This window comes from Neopsephotus bourkii, unplaced genomic scaffold (assembly GCF_033783945.1).
Source record: "Neopsephotus bourkii isolate Nb327-2 ecotype Australia unplaced genomic scaffold, CSIRO-AGI_Nbou_v1 NB_1760, whole genome shotgun sequence".
Classification (NCBI taxonomy): domain Eukaryota; kingdom Metazoa; phylum Chordata; class Aves; order Psittaciformes; family Psittacidae; genus Neopsephotus; species Neopsephotus bourkii.
Window position 1 is genome coordinate 7,391,844 of NW_026902234.1, and position 19,358 is coordinate 7,411,201.

At 41.0% G+C, this 19,358-nt stretch overlaps 1 protein-coding gene across 1 annotated transcript in view; it reads right to left on the reverse strand.

The window, feature by feature from the left end:
• Window positions 1-19,242, reverse strand: part of SEPTIN10 (septin 10) — a 29,306-nt gene extending 10,064 nt beyond the window's left edge. Inside the window, exons 1-7 of the mRNA XM_061377840.1 lie at window positions 19,173-19,242; window positions 14,343-14,457; window positions 13,430-13,625; window positions 11,768-11,954; window positions 3,848-4,009; window positions 1,880-1,976; window positions 1,163-1,331 (exon numbers count right to left, since the gene is read on the reverse strand). Of these exons, the coding sequence (XP_061233824.1) occupies window positions 1,163-1,331; window positions 1,880-1,976; window positions 3,848-4,009; window positions 11,768-11,954; window positions 13,430-13,625; window positions 14,343-14,457; window positions 19,173-19,202 (956 nt within the window). The 5' untranslated portion in view covers window positions 19,203-19,242. The remainder of the gene's footprint in view (window positions 1-1,162; window positions 1,332-1,879; window positions 1,977-3,847; window positions 4,010-11,767; window positions 11,955-13,429; window positions 13,626-14,342; window positions 14,458-19,172) is intronic.
• Between the last annotated feature and the right edge of the window lie 116 nt (window positions 19,243-19,358).

Sequence of the window (19,358 nt, forward strand, 5' to 3'; positions counted from 1 at the left end):
AATTAAAATGGACGAAATGCTGTAACTGTGAGTGACAGTAACTGCGAGTTACAGTAACTGCGAGTTACAGTAACTGCAACTGCCTTAGAACTTTTGTGCAAAGTAGAGGTGAAAGCAAAGAATTTAACCCACTAAAAACAACTATTTGGAGGGAAGCCATTTAAAAGTTTGTCTTCTTGTGGGTTTTTTTACCAGAACAGAATGGGTAAAGACAGTCTGATGACTAGGTAAAACAGGAAGTAAACAAACCAGCTGGTTCAAAGCACTAGAAATTGTTTTTAAAGCAAAGCCTTATTTTGTTTTCATGTCTGGTTTAACTCAGTATTTCCCACCATGACTATGCAATAATAGCACTTTGATAAACTGTGAAGTTTATCTTGAACAAGTCCTGAAGCATCAGTTCTTCCCCATTAGGATTCTAACAATTTATAAAATACAGTACCATGCATAAAACAACCGAATGAAGTTGGAAGAGTGGGAGGGAGATAACAGAATTGGAAATAAAAGATTAAATAAACTGGATATAGAAACTGTAAATATTTCCTGCAAAAAGTAGCTTTACTGCATAAAACAACTAAGTGTCTCTAACCCTCTGCTTAACTTCATTAACTTCCGATAGTCTAGCAGAGGTTTCTTAACCTCAAAAGGCTAGACATTGGTTATCATGGCAGACAATATGAGAAGTCAAAAGTGTAACCAATGATTTTGTAAGTTTTTGCTTCAGTTCCTTCTGAATTTTTATTAAAACCAAACCATTGTTCAGAATCAGACATAAGATAGAAAATAAAACAGCATTCTGATATATAATGAAAATAGTCTAAAATGCATAAAATACATGTACCTGAAGAAAATTTACATTGTCTAGGACAAAAAATTAAATTCCCAGGTTTAGTGTAAAAGAGAAAGATTGCAGAAATACAACCAGCTTGTATGCCTTTAAAAGTAATGTTCGTATAATCCCACATACTTCTCCACTAAGATAACTGAATGAACAGCAACATAGTTACTCTGATTTAAAAAAAAAACCCACAAAACAAAACAACAATCAAAAAGCCACCAACTTCCCCCCCCCCCCCCTTATGAAAACTATTTTATGTATGCTCTCTATTGGGTTGATACAGTCAAATGTAAGAAAGCAAGTGCCGCACACACAGTCCTTTACCTGACTGGTTCATTCCCTGGACCCATGTCTCTGAAGCCCATTGCTTCCAGCCTGCACCGTCTGTACAACTCATAATGTTGTGCATGAGTCTGCTCTCTTAAGTCTTCCATATTTGTGCAAATAAGCATCTCCCGAAGCTTTAACAAGTCACAGTGGTTCTCATTTTCCACTAATGAGTTAAAAGAAGATTTTATTACTATGCATAACTAGCAAAATTGTCAAAATATATTTTTTCAGCATTCATTTATTTTCTCTACTAATTATAATTCCACAAAAAGGTATCTTGTTATTTCCTATACATCTCATAATTCCTTATAATTTCAAATATACACATTGAAGCACTAAGTACTGGTGAACATGTTCCAACACACCCTGCTTTCCTGTTTCATTTTAACAATGATAAATTTTGCTCTTTTTTCCCCTTATTCTCTACAGACAGTCATGGAACTTTGAAACTTGGGAGTACTACAGGCACTGCTACCATATTAATCTAACCAAATATTACATACGCTATCTCACAGCTTGATTCTAATGATTGCATCATTGCTGATGGAACTACCAGTTAGTGCACACCTCAAGTATTAATTGCTAAACTCTTTCAACTGTTGATCCAAAATACAATGGCATCAGCAGATAATATTAGCCCCTTTAAGTACTGGTGAATTTTATACTGCAACAATAACAATCTTTTAAAAATACCTTTGAGAATTCATTTACCTTGTACAGTGCCCCAAGGGTACTGACGAACTCTCACCATTTTGTTTCCAATTTGCACCTTTTCATCACTTCCTACTACCGCAAATGGCATGTGCCCCTGCAAGAGTCACACCAATACAGTCTTATCTTTCAGCATTCTTAGGTCAGAACTGAAAATCAAACACTTCAGAAATAAACCCGAGAGAAAAAACACCATTTCAGGAAAACCCAACAGGCAGTTTTAAACAAAAAACACTTTGAGGAGATCTAGTCAAACTATTACAATAACAAAACCGAGTGGTTGACAGAACAGAAGAGACCTCATAGCAGCCTCCCAGTATCTGAAGGGGGGCTATAGGGATGCTGGGGAAGGACTATTTCTTAGGGACTGTAGTGATAGGACAAGGGGTAAGAGGTTCAAACTTCAACAGGAGAAGTTTAGATTGGATATAAGGAGGAAATTCTTTACTGTGAAGGTGGTGAGTCACTGGAATGGGTTGTCCAAGGATGTTGTGAATGCTCCATCCCTGGCAGTGTTCAAGGCCAGGTTGGACAAAGGCCTGGGTGACATGGTTTAGTGTGAGGTGTCCCTGCCCATGGCAAAGGGTTGGAACTTAAGGTCCTTTACAACCCTAACTATTCTATGATTCTATGACTCTATGAGTGCACTGCCCATTCAGAGGGACGTCGACAAGCTGGAGAAATGGGTAAAGAGGAACCTCATGAGGTCCAAAGGAGAGCAATGCCAAGTCATCCACATCAAAGGCGAATAACCCCATGCTCCAGCAAATGCTGTGATATGACTGGAAAGTCACTTTGCAGAAAAAGACGTAGGGCTCCCGGTGGACAACAGGTTGGACCTGATTCAGCAGGTCTTCCCCAGAAGCAAAGGCAGTAGATTACATCCTGAGCTGCATTAGAAATCATAGCAGCAGTAAACAGAAAGCCACTCCAGAACACATCCCTCTGATCTGCATTCAGCCGGAGTCCATATCCTAAGTAACAGTAACGAGAAAATCACAGGTTTGAACCAGAGGTATGGTTACTGCTGTGGGCTCAGCCAAATGGCCAGAAATACAAATAGAGGTTGGGTATCTACATGCTAACCCACAACAACTGACCAAATCTAAAAAATAAATAAATAAACCATTATCTAGAAAATAAATCACTAGCAGAGCATGACAGCATGAAAGGGGTAACAGACCACCACCTTTCCTCACAGCAGAAAGACCTGTTACTGCATTGACAGCCTCCACATTCTCATTCCCTGGCAGAAGTGACAGAGGTTGGGACTGCAGAGCCATACATTCCAGCATACCAACTTCTCCATACTTTTAAACACCCTACATGCAAACACTACGTTCATGTGCATCTACAAACACATGCACGTGAACAGCAAATACAGAGCGCTCAAAGCAAAGTGATCTAACTTCACAAGCTTAGTTGAAGCTGGCAGATACGCCTGGGAGGACCTGAAAGAACAACAGTAAGAAGCCAGAAGTATATCTGATTTTTTAATCCCCGTAAAAAATCTGTCCTAATTTCAAATAAAGTACTAAATAAAAGGAAAAGGCAGATGTCAGACTTGGTACAATAATGACCAGAGAAAACTGGAGAAACGAAGCACTTGAATATCTTTCCTAACAGATGTAAGGTAGGTATTTGTTGAGGAAAAGAGCAGTCTATCTGCCCATCTATTTTACCATTAAACATTTACGAGTTAGAACCTCTTTCCTGTTGCTGAGCCAGAAAAGAAAAAGCCTCCTAAAACAAGTGGTATCAACAGCAGAACAACGGGAAGATTTGGGAATAGGAGAGAAAAAGAAAAGAAAAAGAAATAGATGAGCTTTTTAGGAAGAGAGAAAAACAAACAAACTTTTTGCATACAAACCTGTAAGCCTCAAGGTAATGGTGAAAAAACAGGCATGAATCAGCATGAGAGAGTGATGCTTTAGTACTAAAATATAGATGTTTTTGTCATTTACTTACATTCATGATGGCATTCATTTTAGAAACGGTTTCATCGTCAGTTGGAAACTGGTATATCTGGATGCGATTACTAACTAATTCAAACATGATTTTGTTCTTGAAATTCTGCAGTTCGCTTTTAGTAATGCTGTCTGCTTTGCCTATAATTGGTATAATGTTCACCTATTAATGATACAAATTATATGAAATGTGTAAGACTTCAGTTTTGAGGTGACATCCTTTATAAATTAAATTGTTTGGTGATGAGCTTTTCAAAACTTTCCCCGCAGTCCAACTTTTCCATCAGTTGTCACCAAAGCTTCACAAACCATGAAAAATACATCCACTGGCATCATTTAACAAAATAATGACAGATTATTTAATATACTTGCTTAAAATTAATTGATTCTGAGAAAAGAATGAGGAAGGAGGTCCCCATACAATTTAGTGCTCAGAACAGCAACACCTACTTGTAACTAAATGACATAAAGATTTTTTTATCTCTGCTAATAAAATAGTTTTAGGTTAAGAGTACATGGTTCAGGTGTTAAATGAAAGTTGACAGTATAAATACAAAAAGAAAAGGAACCTAGCTACCAAAGCGTGCCTATCCTTGAGCTGCTTCCTTGGGGTCCTTTCAGCTACAGCAACATCTTATTCACCTTGCCACTACAGCAGATCATTTCTGAAGTATCTGCTATGAGCAGATGAATGGCAAAGGCTGAAGCATCTTGCTTACCAGTCTTTGCATTAGTTATTCAGAACTCGCAATTCAGTTCTACTAAGGTAAACTGACCTATTTCCTAAACCAATTATGACAGTAACTTCGTAGATGCCAAATTTTTCTCAAAAATATGCACATTTTTCAGAACTACATACAAAGATTTAATGCCGGTGTCCAAATATTTGGGGAGAAAATACAAATAATTCTTCTACATTTCTCAAGATGAGAATTTTACATACTTCCTTGGTCAGAGATACAAAAAGGAGGAGGAAGGGAGCGGGAGAAGAGAAATAAAATAAAATACAATAAAATAAAATAAAATTAAATTAAATTAAATTAAATTAAATTAAATTAAATTAAATTAAATTAAATTTTAAAACCCCACTTTTATATATATATTCTTTATATATATATATATTCTGCCTGAATGGAAATGCCTGGACATGGAATCTCAGAATGGATTCAAAATGGATGTTTTTTGAAATAAGTCTTGTGTCTTAACCAAAACATTCAGATGAGAAAAAAACAAAGGCATTCCAACTCCAAAGTATGACTGCTAAGATTATGAGATGATAGTCACACACAAGTAGCATACGCAACCTAAGCGCATATGGGGCAATGATGCTAGATTTTTTTCTTTTCATAACATAGGTGATTTTGAATTGTATAAACAATCTATTGCAGCTTGGAGTAATTCACTGCTTCAATCAGATTAGCTAAGGGACATCTATTTAGGTTTTTTATCCTATAGGTTTAAAAATGGATGGAATACAGTCTTCCGAATTACATTAACCTTTATGCTGATTTTCAACATGGAAGTCTTTCAAGCACTCCTTAATTAGGAAAGAATTTCTTAGATAATGAATAGCAGAGAAAGACTACTGAAGAGTCCAGTAACAAAAGCAAAGCGGAATCACCAGAAACTGATTACAGCTATCAACACTGGTGCTAATCACAACCATTGCATTAAAATTTAAAAGCTATACTGGCTTTAGATAAGCAACAAAAAAGTTACCTTTGTTTAATCTGTTAAATAAAATTAATTTCTGCTTGCAGCATCTAAGGTTTACTTGACAAGTAGTATCCTAGTGCTTTCATCCACTAATAACATTAATGGGGACCACACGTTTGAACTAACAAGAGACATAAACCATATTTATTTGTGTCACATATAGACCTGACTCAAGTCCCTGTGCTCCCTCCTATGCCTGCTACTCACTCAGAAGCCGATTCCCTTCCAGCCCCTTCCCCAGCTACAACCAACTTTCAATAGCTACAAAATAGAATTTTGCTACAAAGTTATAGACCATTAATACAGAATCATTTTAAAGCCCACCCCCAAAATGTCTACATTTAAATAAAAAATACAGTCTTGCCCTTCCCCTTGCCTGTAGCTGCTCATTGCCAGGTAGAACTAAAATCTGACACTGTCCAAGGAGAGAGATTACTTTTCAGCTTGATCAGTTCCCTAACAAAGCAAAAATCTTTAGCTCTCAATTTCAATCAGTTCCCTCATCCAGGGAATTGGCTGCCCAAAAATCGTAAGCATGCACAATGGGAAGAGGAAGCGGAGACTGCCTCACTGAATAGCAATGCAGATTGAGATAATTTTTATCCATGTGCATTACGTCTCTGTTTGCTAGCACCAAACTCAGTGCTCTCATCATCCTTCTGCCAGAAATGTAGTCTTGATTCCCCCCCCCCGTTAGAAAACATGCTATTATTCTAAATTAAGATTTTCATGTAACACTTTGCATTAATGTCAAAACATCTGTTGCCCCTTTATGCTATAGATAAGGGAAAAAATACATGTACTTGAAATTATTATTGGTTGCTATCTTGCAGGATGATTTACGTCTATCTCTGAATCAATACAATAATTGTCAGTTATTCTTTCTGAAGAAAAAGAATCAACAACAAATTTAAACCTCACAAGGTACATCCATATCATTCCCTGCCTTAACAGTAATCTATATATAATTCTGCAATAATTACTTAAAAACGCAGATGTGTCAGTTTAAAAAGCACTAGTTCCCAGCAAGAAAACATACAGCGGATTCCCTTAATCTGTGAATGAAACCTGGCTGACCTGTAGTGATTCAATCCTAAGAAAAACTACAGGACTTTCCAATGTGTATAAGCTAGAGGACAAATTCTTAGCTAGTCATCCAATTTATAAACAATAGAGAAAAAGTAATTTCCCAAAGATGGGTCTGTGGTTTTCCTCCCAGAATTATTGAGTATAGGATGACCCTACCCTATTCCAAGAATCCTCTTCACCCCTGAGCTGTTTAATCCAGTCTTGTTTTGTACCAAGCAGACCATAACAAAGCTAACAGTGTACACTGTGGTGGATTTAGGAAGAAACCAAAGACAACTTTTGACAGACTTATACACTTAATGTATGCATGTTCCTGTACCACCTTCTCTTTATAGAATCCTGCACTCAGCAAATGGGACTAGGGACTTACACATCCTGGAAAATCCCGAGTTCTGTATTGCCTCTAGGAGAATACAGTAGTAAAAGCACCACAAACATGTGTGGATTGGCTGAGGGACGGCGGACACCTTGCGACCAACCCAGACGTTTTAGCTCTAGGAGATGGCAGTTGTGAAGAACGATGGACATGAGAAGCAATCCCAGCTGTCTGGTCTTAGCCGCTTGATCACATTGATCGTTTCCGCGTTTGTCCATAGCTCCCGCGTCAACAAACATGTTTCACAATGGGACAGAAACCAAACTATATATAAAGTATATATACTTTTTCATCTGTGTCTATTTCTATTCTTGAGTAAGATAAGAAAGTAGAATCCATTGCAAAGGGATAAAACAACAGTTACAGGCTGTTCATGTCCTATGTTCTCTCTGAACCAAAGCAGAAACACAAATATTTAGAGTCACACAACCATAGAATCACAGAATAGTTAGGGTCGGAAAGGACCTTGAGATCATCTATTTCCAACCCCCACCTGCACCCCCATGGGCAGGGACACCTCACACTGAGCCATCTCACCCAAGTTTCTGTCCAACCTGGTCTTGAACACTGCCAGGGATGGAGCTTTCACAACTTCCCTGGGCAACCCATTCCAGGGCCTCACCACCCTCACAGTAAAGAATTTCTTCCTTATATCCACTCTAAACTTCCTCGAACCCGTTACCCCTTGTCCTATCACTACAGTCCCTAAGAAATAGTCCTTCCCTAGCATCCCTATAGCCCCCCTTCAGATACTAGAAGGCCTCTCTGAGGTGTCCATGCAGCCTTCTCTTCTCCAGGCTGAACAGCCCCAACTTTCTCAGCCTATCTTCATACAGGAGGTGCTCCAGTCCCCCGATCATCCTCATGGCCCTCCTCTGGACTTGTTCCAACAGTTCCATAATCTTTTTACGTTAAGGACACCAGAACTGCACACAATACTCCAAGTGAGGTCTCACAACAGCAGAGAAGAGGGGCAGGATCACCTCCTTTGACCTGCTGGTCACGCTCCTTTTGATGCAGCCCAGGATACGGTTGGCTTTCTGGGCTGCAAACGCACACTGCTGGCTCATGTTCATTTTCTCATCGACCAGCACCCCCTGGTCCTTCTCCGCAGGGCTGCTCTGAATCTCTTCTCTGCCCAACCTGTAGCTGTGCCTGGGATTGCTCCGACCCAGGTGTAGGACCTTGCACTTGGCATGGTTAAACTTCATGAGGTTGGCATCAGCCCATCTCACAAGCATGTCAAGGTCCCTCTGGATGGCATTCCTTCCCTCCAGCGTATCAACCGAACCACACAGATTGGTGTCATCGGCAAACTTGCTGAGGGCACACTCAATCCCACTGTCCATGTCACCAACAAAGATGTTGAAAAAGACCCGTCCCAACACCGATCCCTGAGGGACACCACTCGTTACTGGTCTCCAGCCGGACACTGAGCCATTGACCACAATCCTTTGTGAGCGGCCATCCAGCCGGTTCTTTATCCACCGAGTGGTCCATTCATCAAACTGATGTCTCCCCAATTTAGAGACAAGGATGTCATGTGGGACAGTGTCAAACACTTTGCACAAATCCAGGTAAATGACATCAACTGCTCTACCCCTGTCCATGAGTTCTGCAGCCCCATCATAGAAGGCCACCAAATTGGTCAGGCAGGATTTCCCCTTAGTGAAGCCATGCTGGCTGTCACCAAGCACCTTGTTGTTTTTCATGTGCCTTAGCATGCCTTCCAGGATTTTGCCAGGCACAGAGGTGAGACTGACTGGTCTGTAATTCCCCCGGTCATCCATTTTTCCCTTCTTGAAAATGGGGGTTATATTTCCCTTTTTCCAGTTGTCGGGAACTTCACCTGACTGCCATGATTTTTCAAATATGATGGCCAGCAGCTTAGCAACTTCATTTGGGACACGCAGATAGATTTCATCAGGTCCCATGGACTTGTGTACGTTTAGGTTCTTAAGATGGTCTCGAACCAGATCCTCTCCTACAGTGGGCCTAAGGTCTTCATTCTCACAGTCCCTGCATCTGCCTTCCAAGCCTTAAATGGTGTGGTAAGAGCATTTGCCAGTGAAGACAGAGGCAAAGAAGTCATTAAGAATCTCAGCCTTCTCCAAATCCAGGGTAGCCAGTTCTCCTGACAGCTTTCAGGGAGGGCCCACGTTGCCCCTAGGCTGCCTTTTATTTGCTATGTACCTGTAGAATCCCTTCCTGCTCTCTTTCACATCCCTAGCCAAGTTTAATTCTAACTGGGCCTTAGCTTTCCTAACCTGGTCCCTAGCTTCCAAGACAACATCCCTGTATTCTTCCCAGGCCTGTCCTTGCTTCCACATTTTACAAGCCTCTTTTTTCCCCTCTAAGTTGCCTCAGCAGCTCCTTATCCATCCAAGGAGGTCTCCTGGCCCTCCTGCTGCACTTCCTTCTAGTTGGGATGCAACACTCCTGAGCTTGTAGTAGGTGATCTTTGAATATCAACCAACAGTCTTGGTCCCCCCTGCCCTCTAGGGCTATATCCCATGGAACCTTACTAAGCAGGTTCCTGAAGAGGCCAAAGTCTGCTCTCTTGAAGTCCAGGGCAGTGAGCTTGCTGCACTCTCTCCTCACTGTTCTGAGGATCTCAAATTTGACCATCTCATGGTCGCTGCATCCAAGGCTGCCCTGGAGCATCACATTTCCAATGAGCTCTTCCCTTTTGGTGAGCACGAGGTCAAGCATGGCACCTCTCCTTGTCGGCTCCTCTTCTACTTGCAGGAGGAAGTTGTCTTCCACACAATCGAGGAACCTCCTGGATTGCTTGTGCCAGGCCATACCGTCATTCCAACAGATGTCAGGGTGGCTGAAGTCACCCATGAGAACGAGGGCCTGTGAGCGTGAGGCTTTTCCTATCTGTCTGCAGAGTGCTTCATCCACAGGTTCTCCTTGATTAGGCGGTCTATAACAGATCCCCACAGTGATGTCTCCCATTGCTCTTTTCCCTTTAACCCCGACCCACAAACTCTCTGTTAACTGCTCACCAGTCCCCACACAGAGTTCCATACTCTCCAGCCTATCCTTAACCTAAAGGGCAACTCCCCCTCCGCGCCTGCCAGGCCTGTCTTTTCTAAAGAGCCTGTAATCTTCCATTCCAACACTCCAGTCATAGGAGCCATCCCACCATGTTTCTACAATGCCTATTATATCATCTCCCCATAGACGTGCACACATCTCTAATTCCTCTTGTTTGTTCCCCATGCTATGAGTATTTGTATAGAGGCATCTGAGCTGAGCTCCAAATGAAGCTGGCTCATTGGCTGGAGCGGCTGGAATGTATCTACATTGCTCCGAGCATTTATTACAGGTGATGGCAACTGACTGGGTGTGATGGGATGGAATGATGCGCCCCTCCCCCAACACATCTAGTTTAAAGGTTCCTTGGCCAGTCTGGCAAGCCTCCTACCAAAGTAGGAGAGCAGGTGGCTAGAAGCTAAAATTCCCCAAAGCAGAATTATGCTCATTTTATCCTGATGGGAAAATATTTCTCAGGATACTGGGACTCATGGATCTATTTCCTTTTTCTTTTGGAAGAAACACTGTTTTAAAGGTAGTTCAGTTTATGAGAGCACAACGCCAAGTATTTCTGTGGTTTAACACAACCTCCAACTTCAAAACTCTGAGTAGAACAATATGTTCCATGAGACTATCCCATATTGTAATACCAAGGCTCTTTAGCTCTCAGTGCCTATTACAGGATATTTTCACAAACATTTTTATCTGGCATAAGGAAAGCGGTGGCCCTGTCTCTCCTACCTTTGTCCCACCATACTTCTCCCCTCACTTGCTCTGTGCTATTAAGAAAGTTCAAAATGCAAACGCATTCACAAACAAAATTACAAAATCCCAAATATCCTCATCAATCACAAATATGGAACAGACAGCTGATCTGATCCTTGTTATTTTGAAGAAACACCTCACGAACAAGCAAATGCAGGAAGAAATGTACCTTTAGGAGAGATGCTAATAAAACACAAAGGAAGGGGCTAGAGGAACAACAAATGCATTTAACTGAGCAAGCTTCTCAAAATTTCAACAAATTAAACCCAAATTACAAAAGGTTTCTTAAAATGGCCTAAACATTTAGCTTCATCCAGCCCATTACAGGAAAAAATATAAGAATTTAGAAAGTACAAGTAATCACATCAGAAACTGCTATTTTAAAGCTTTCAAAACAACTCAAGATGTGACATTTAAAACACTAATGCAGCCTATCTTAGAAAAAGCCATGCTGGCAGGGTGTTCTGCTCATGGGATTTGACTCTTTGGTTATCTGCAATGAAGATCTTCACAGTACTGCAAAGCTTTTTATATGCCAACTTTCCAGCAGTCCCGAAACTCAATAGCGAACTAGAAACAAGCTTAACTAGAAATATTACAGTGCTGATGGAGGGTACCCTGCCCAATCACAGTAAGACACATGTTAACAGTTTGTTAAAGTTGGCATGGGTTTATTCTGGTTTTACACCTCGTAGTGCTTCTTTTTTCAGCATCTTGCCAGATGTCTCTCTCCTTTTTCTTTGTAAACAAGCAGGTGATGAGCTGCAAGCTACTTGCAGAGCTTAAGGTATCCTTAAGTTCAGAATACTAGTACTAAAAACATCCCAAAACCAAACACACAGATATCGAACTGAAAGGTGGTAGAGGGCCTAAAAGCTGCAAGGTGCTTCAGAAAGTAAGACAAATTCCTGGCACTCTGTTTCAAAGTCTTACCTTGCTGTCTAGGCTTCTCATGGTTAATAAATCTAAGGGTTTCAGGGAATGGCCTGTAGGTGAAATGAAATAGAGGCAAACATGGATGCGAGAATCATGGTAGTTAAATAAAGAACGTTTAATTTTCAGTTCTTCCTGGAGATAGGCTTCAAATTGTGCATCTATATAATCCACTATTGGCTGATAGCTGTAAGAAATAAAATTTAACAACCAGTGATTAGCTAGTCCTGAACAGAGCCAAATTAAGAAAGGAATTCCTCTTGTACCATTTTGTGGATTTTTGCTTTACCTGTCAAAAGGTTGCTCAGGTATCTACAGCAGAAAGTTAAATCTTGATCACTCTTGTTTTCTGAAATGCTACTCAAAAAAAGAATGGTGCCCCTAATACAGATGAAACATTTCCTAGTTCCTATTAGTGAACAAAAGCTATATAAATTTAGTTATGATTATAACCAATTTTCCCAAGTGATGTTTTATAAATTTTTGCAATCAAGCTGTGAAACTGCAGACTCTTAGATACAAGGAAGATACAAAAAACTTTTTGATACAGTAAGAGAAAAGAAAGAATATGCAATTACCAGTACCAAGTAATAGGACCTCCTTTATCTTCTGAAGTACTGTACAAGAGAGAGCTCTTAAGCAATAGACAAAAATTAAAAAGGAGGAATGCAAGAGAACAATGTAAATCTGATTTGCAATAAGTACAGTTTAAGCATGCATTACCCTACTTAAAAAGAGATTATAAGCTGCTTTCGAAAAGAAAGTGTTGCTAGATGTAAAGGCAGTGTGCCCTTACATTTCTGCTACTACACAAGGTTTAGAAACCAGATCAAATGCTATTAAAATTCCTAAGTTGTTGTTACACACAACCTTAGAAGGAGGACTAAAAGGCGGCTCCTACACCACACAGAAAACCCTCTAATATCTATTCTACTACTTGCATTTTATTTACCCATGTCACAAGCAGTAACTATTTTCCAGTCATATCATAAGCCACTGCTCTCATGACAATGTTAATGTGACTCTCTAACCTTCATTTATGACTACTATCATTTAGGCACCCACATATCACAAAGATTTGCTAAAATGCTTTACAATTAAGATAAAAGAAACAAAGTCTGTTGAGAGACAATTCATTATTTTAAAATCTTCAATTCATAAAAACAGACTCAAAAGAAGTTCTGAAAGAGTCTAGTGTGGTAGCTCTGCATCTTCTGATCAAACTGCCCCACATGAAAAACAAAGGCCTTCAGAAATCCATTTGATGTTCATTCCAGTTTATGGTCTTCAATATGTTCCCATCAAATGTTTAAACCCCCTATATATCTAATTTATATAATCTACAGTAAACTGTTTGCTTGTTTAAAAAGTCTCTCACTGACCTTGTCCCTGCTTTCCACCACTCCAAAACAAAGTCACTATTGCATGCATTATTGACATACATTTATAAAAGATAATATCATAAAGAAAGGGGAAGAGTTCATCTGCTCTCTAAAATAATTTCCTAGATGAGAAGAAAAACATGCTTACTTTGGTACACAAACAGTTAACCAAATATTTGGAGTATATTCAAGACAAGTATTTACTACAAAGTCCAAAGAAAAATCAATTGCAATTGAAGACCAGAACTTCTGCATATCACAGCAATAAGAGGGCACTTACCTATCTTCTTTGTTTATTTGGTCACCAAATCCCACTGTATTTACAATGGTCAGCTTCAAAAGAATATTACTTTCCTGCAGTTCATAAGTCTGGGCTCTAAGTTCTACTTTTGGCAGAAAATGCGTTGACACAGGGTCATCAAAACTGGTGTTAAATAAGCTGTTTATAAGGGTTGATTTCCCACTTCCAGTTTCCCCTAAAGTTAAATAAAAGGGTTAGGGAAGACATTTTGCACACCAAATAAATACCTTCTAAGCATAGAAAGTGTTATCACAGGAACTCAACAAATTTACACAAAAAATTGCCAACTGATTTCTCTGAGCTAAATGATTGCCTGCATTCCTTCTTCATAATGAGCACTAAGTATCTTCTAGTTAATTTTTTCATCCTACAGATAGAAGAGTTACCCCCTAATAAGCAATAAACAGAAGTCTCTTGACACTTGTGTTTTTTTAAAAGTGTGAACTACTTTCCTACAGATTTTAAAAGCTAAGTAACTAGCTGTGAAACCACGGGGTTCAACACAGGGGTTTTATGAATAAGGATAAAAATACTAGAGCAAACATTTGAGAAGTACAGAAATACTTCAGTAAGACCACCTTGGAATTTCAGGAGGTTTTGATCTGAAGCTCTTTGTTACAGTAAAAGTAGCATAATTTACTCAAAAGAATCCAAGAAGCTGCCCATAAATCAATAAATACATTTTGCATCATATTTGGTCTTCATATTGTTTATGAAAATGTTAAATAGAAGAAGGATGGATACAAATAAGCAAAGCTGGGGGAAAGCGCGGAATTATAGTTCATGCTTGACATTAAAGAAAGAGTTTAGCATTGCAACTGGATTTAAATTTCAGTCACTTCCTAAGGATGGGTATGCTACTAAAGCCTTAAAACAGCCAGATAGTACTTACCAACACAAAGGATGTTGAAGCAGAAGCCCCGACTGATGGATTTTTTAACCAGTTGATCTGGTAAAGTACTAAAACCAACATGACCAGATAAGGATAAAGCTCGATAGTCATCATCCTGCTACAGAAAAATCATATAAAAATGTTACTGAAATCAATTGCAAAGCAATTAGCAATGGCCTATGTTTTTCCTTCTGGGTATCACAAGTCTTTCCCTCAGTGCCAGCACCTAATGCAGCTTCACTCTGCTACATACAGACTAATAGATATGCAGAGAAATTAAGTACACAAACTGACCACATGAAGCTTGCATCTTACTGCTTCTCAAAGAAATAACACATCATCCAGCTGAAAAACAAGTTACTGCTATATCACTAGTTTAGAAATATGGTGATAACTCAAAAAACAGGAAATGCAAATCATGCTGAAAGCAATTATGTCACCATACTAGCCAGTCTGTTCGAATTGGCATCTGTTGGATGGAGAAGCTAAATTATGCTTGAAGGCAGCATCTCATCCAACTTTTTTCATTGAATAACTCAAAGCTTGTCATCTGAATTCTACGAGAGCTGTAATATTCCTGGGACTACTTCCCATTTATCACTGCTTTCTCAGAATTCATACTCTTTTCAAAGAAGCACACAATACAGATAGCTTGAGGTGGTCCAAACCACATCATTCCTTCCCTCACCCTCTTTTTAAAGGCTTGGTAGCATACGTTTCATGGAACTGCATTGGCACTTCCGCAAATTCATTTAATCAAGTATACTGCTTTATATCAAGTTGTTTTGCCCATTAAAAAGAATATGCAAAGAAAAATCACTGACTGAGACAAAAGTAACATTTAAAAACTGGGGTGTAAATTTCAGAAACAAACTAAAAAAATATATATATAGTTACCTTTTAAATTTGCAGCCTATTTCAGACTAAAACTGCTCAAAATTGGGCCACTCCACAGCAAAAGCTGGGTCTCAGACTACACGCATCTGTCTGCCCAAGCCTCCTGCAGCATGAGACTTGCAGTCCATTCAAAGAACTAGCTTGGCACTCAGCTTGGAGAGACTGAGATGTGCCCTCCAAAGCTTGAGGGAAAAAAGTAATCAATGTTCGTGTGCTTAGGCAGGAGGTGAGAATTGTGCCAGACCCAGGCAGCTACACAGAGGCCCTCCAAAGGATGCGTAAGCATCAGCCATGAGGGCAGATAACAACATGTTAACATGTCCATGGGTGCTCCAAATGTGACGTTTGGAGCCCTGAGTTTTCCACTATCAGCAACAGGTGCGGACATTAGTTAAACCAGAAAATCTATTTTAATCTTCCAAAAACAAACTGCATTACTCTCTTACAATCCATTACTTTCTTAATAACCAACATTACATTTAACCCAGCAAATATCAATGTTGTTCTTGCCTTATAACACAGGAGGTAAGTAGGAAACTAAACAGATTTTGGAAGCAAGTAGAAAATTACTTTCCATTTTTGGGTAGTCAGAATCTAAAATGTAAATGTGTGGTGTAGGCATGCATACCATTGACATGCCTTGATGCAGATATGTGCATGAAAGAAAGACAGGGAGCAGATGGGATGAGTAGAGGGAACAGAAAGGAAACCTTGGCAAAATAACAACAGAAGAGAACAGAATATATAGGAGGATGAGGCAGAAAAAATAGAAAGTCCATGAAGATGTAGAGTAAGAAAGGAGATATTTTAAAAATCACATGGAATTAATATGTCAGTCTATTCTATAAAATAAAAAAAAAAACAAAACACAGAAGTCAAGTATGGAACAAAACGTTTCCCCAAAAAGGTGTGTAGGGGAAAGAAAGTATTGGCCAAAAGACGATGCAGTGAAAATTCATCTGACAATTTCATTCAGAGGTATCAGGTAATTTACTCAGTCTGACAGAAACAGCACACAACTTTTAGGAATGAGTCCAAACATCAGAAGCCAAGGATTCTTCCTTTATCCCTTTCAAATGACTTCTTCCGTACCATTCTGGTGCACCAACTATTTCCCAGCCCACTCCAACACACAACACAGCTGAAGTTGCTGCAAACCATAGGCTGACACAAGATTTCCTTCATATATGCGCATATGGAGAGACCTCAGAAAGAACCTTTGGAAAACAAAAGCTGATATTTCCGTCCTATGTTTCTGTCTGAAGAAATCTGAGGCAGGGCAGAATCTTCCTGAATGCCCTGAACTCACCAAGGATGGGCAGAGGAAAAAGTGGTGGGCTCGTCAGTAGAGAATGGGGATGCAGTGTGCAGGCTGTTACTGAAAGACAGCTTCTGGACTGTATCATGAAGTATTTAGGAGCAAACAAGCAAGCCGAGACATTTTGTTGGTTTTCCAATTGTGAAGAGGTGACTTCACAGACCGCAGCATATTAACTCATAAATGCCATTAGGGCCTCTCTTCATCAACAGGCACTTCAATACCTTGAAAATCTAGCACAGTTAGCACCTCTTCCTCCATTGCTGCTTACAGATCGATGTGGTAGGAGGCAGCAGGTGGGGAATTGATACCTGACAGCAAAATAGAAACCAGGTCTTCACAGCACACAGTGCTCTGTGTGCTAGGCAAAGGATAACAACATCAGTGCTGGTCTGTTCAACTACTGCTATGCAGGAGGAGAAAGTGTTCACCTCTGTGGTCTGCACTAGGTCTCTCTCAACCTGTATGTTTCATGGAAGGGAAATCAGATGAACAGAAATCTGGTGCAGCCCTCTAAGATGACCTTGACACTGAAAAATCCTCACACTGGTATCAGTACTGGTATCATATCTGCATTCACTTTTGGAAGATCAGCACCTCTTTGGCTGTGAGGGCCCAGCTGTGCCTGCTGCAGCTTTAGCACTGAATTTCCTGAAGAGCAAGCAAGTCAGTCATCTTCACCCCTGGTTGCGTCAGCCCCTTCTTGTTGATGCTCCTTGTCCAAATGAGAAAGTCTTGGATAAGACAGCGGTGGTTGCTATTAGAAGCTCTCTTTGACTGCAACTCCCTCCTTTTCAGTTAACCAGAGACAAGCACTGTATGCAGTTGTATGGTGGCAGCGGCTGCCAAAACTTTCCCAGAAGTCACGTTTTCAAAAATCAGAAGTACTAAATACTTGCACCTAGGACTTTGTGCAGCCCAATAGCGAGCAGATTTGCAGAAGCAGCTTGGGCCGCATTCCGGGGGTGATTTTACATTTCTCTTGAAAAAAACTGGAAACAAAATCTTTTTCCAGAATACAGTGGGAAACACTTCAATAATTACATGGCATGTGTTAAACTAGGAAACATTATGTGATGTCAGTATAAATATATTTTACATCATCACATTTATGTAATTTACATTTATAAACCTAAGACAAAATCACCCTCCTCCACTACAGAATTATGTTATACATCCTGGTTTTACAGTATTCTCTGTAAAGTTTTCCATGCACATGCTTCCCTCTTTTCCCTTACCAAATCTATCTGCTCAGTGGACCCTCAACCCCACTGTCACACACTTTTCCTGATTTACTGCATCTCACCGCACTCTACACAAACATTAACCAGCAAAATCATTCTGTATTGTTTCTTGTACTCTAGCCTTAAGCTGTTTTGGTTTTTTTTCCTTTCTGCATTTTTTCAGCTTCCCATGAGAACCACCCTGTGAAGTACTGGCTCTCATCCTCACTATATATACGCAGTATGTGCAAAGACAGAGCGCTTATATGAAGTTATGCACTGCATTACATTATATTGCAACTGCAAAGGATTCATATAGGCTTTAAAGAGACCCTGTGTGAACTGGAGCTCCCCGCGTGGGAGCCGTGACAGAAGGCAAGCACTGCTCACCAGCCAAGTGGCAAGCAAGCAGGGGAACATCCTTTCGCTCTCAGCCGAAGGTTGACCAGACAGACAGCCCGGTGTGGTCGGGCCCTGTGATGGCTCTAACAATCGCCCTACAAGTAACTGCTTCAGAAGCCCCTCTTCCTTCTCCCCATTCGACGCCGCTTCATCAAGAACCAGAGAAAGACACTGCCCCAGATGAAAATCCCCCAAGAAAACTTCAAAAGAGTTAACAGTTGTGTCCCATTTTTCCAGTTCATGGGGCAGCTTCACAGGCACAACTGGGGTGGAACAGCACAGTGGCACAGATGAGCCAAGAACCACCACAGACAGGTACTTTATCTACCTTCCTGCTACCAGAAAAGGCAAAAGCAAGTAACTACATACACAGCCAAGGTGTGGATTTTTTCCCAAATTCCACACACTCCATGATGTTTCCAGAACCCTTCTGCACTTCGCATTGCTGAGATGTGACACATGGGCAGAAAACTCAAGTCATAAATGAATCGATTTCTTTCATGTTTAGGAAGGGAACCAATGCTCCAGCACTAACGCATAGACAGAATCAATGTCTTCAAAGTATTGCACTGACAGTTCTGCCGTTATGCATAAGGAAGGCATTCCTTCAACAGCCAAGGCTCAACTTAGGACTTGAAACAGGCAACACGCTACGGGAGCCCCAGGAAGGGCGACAGCTTAAGACAGGTTACTTTAACACACGGGTATTAAAAGCTGGCATCCCCAGGAGCCCAGCGGCAGGCGGAAGCTGCACTGCGCCCGCTGACCCCCGCCCCGGCTGGTCCAGAGGGCAGGTCGGCGCAAGGGGCACCTCCACTCCTCTGTGCGGCGTAACCACCGCTTCCCTTCCCCTTGCGCTGCGAACCCGTCCCCTGGGCCGCTCCGGGTGACTCCTCCACCAGGCACCGCCGGCACAGCGGCTGCGGTTACAACGGCCGCCGGAGCAGCTCGCCCTCAGCTCCTGGCTCCCGCACCGCGGACGGCACCTACCAGCAGCTGGCAGGTAGGGAGCCCGGCCATGGCCCCACGAGGTGAGGCGCAAAGGAACCGAACGAGGCACACGGACCTGCCGCTCGACCACCGGGGGCCGAGGCCGCCGGCCCGATGCTCGGCGGGCCACCGGGCAGAGGCGGGGCCGCAACGGCCCCACGAGGCGATGGGCGGGCGGTAGTTGTG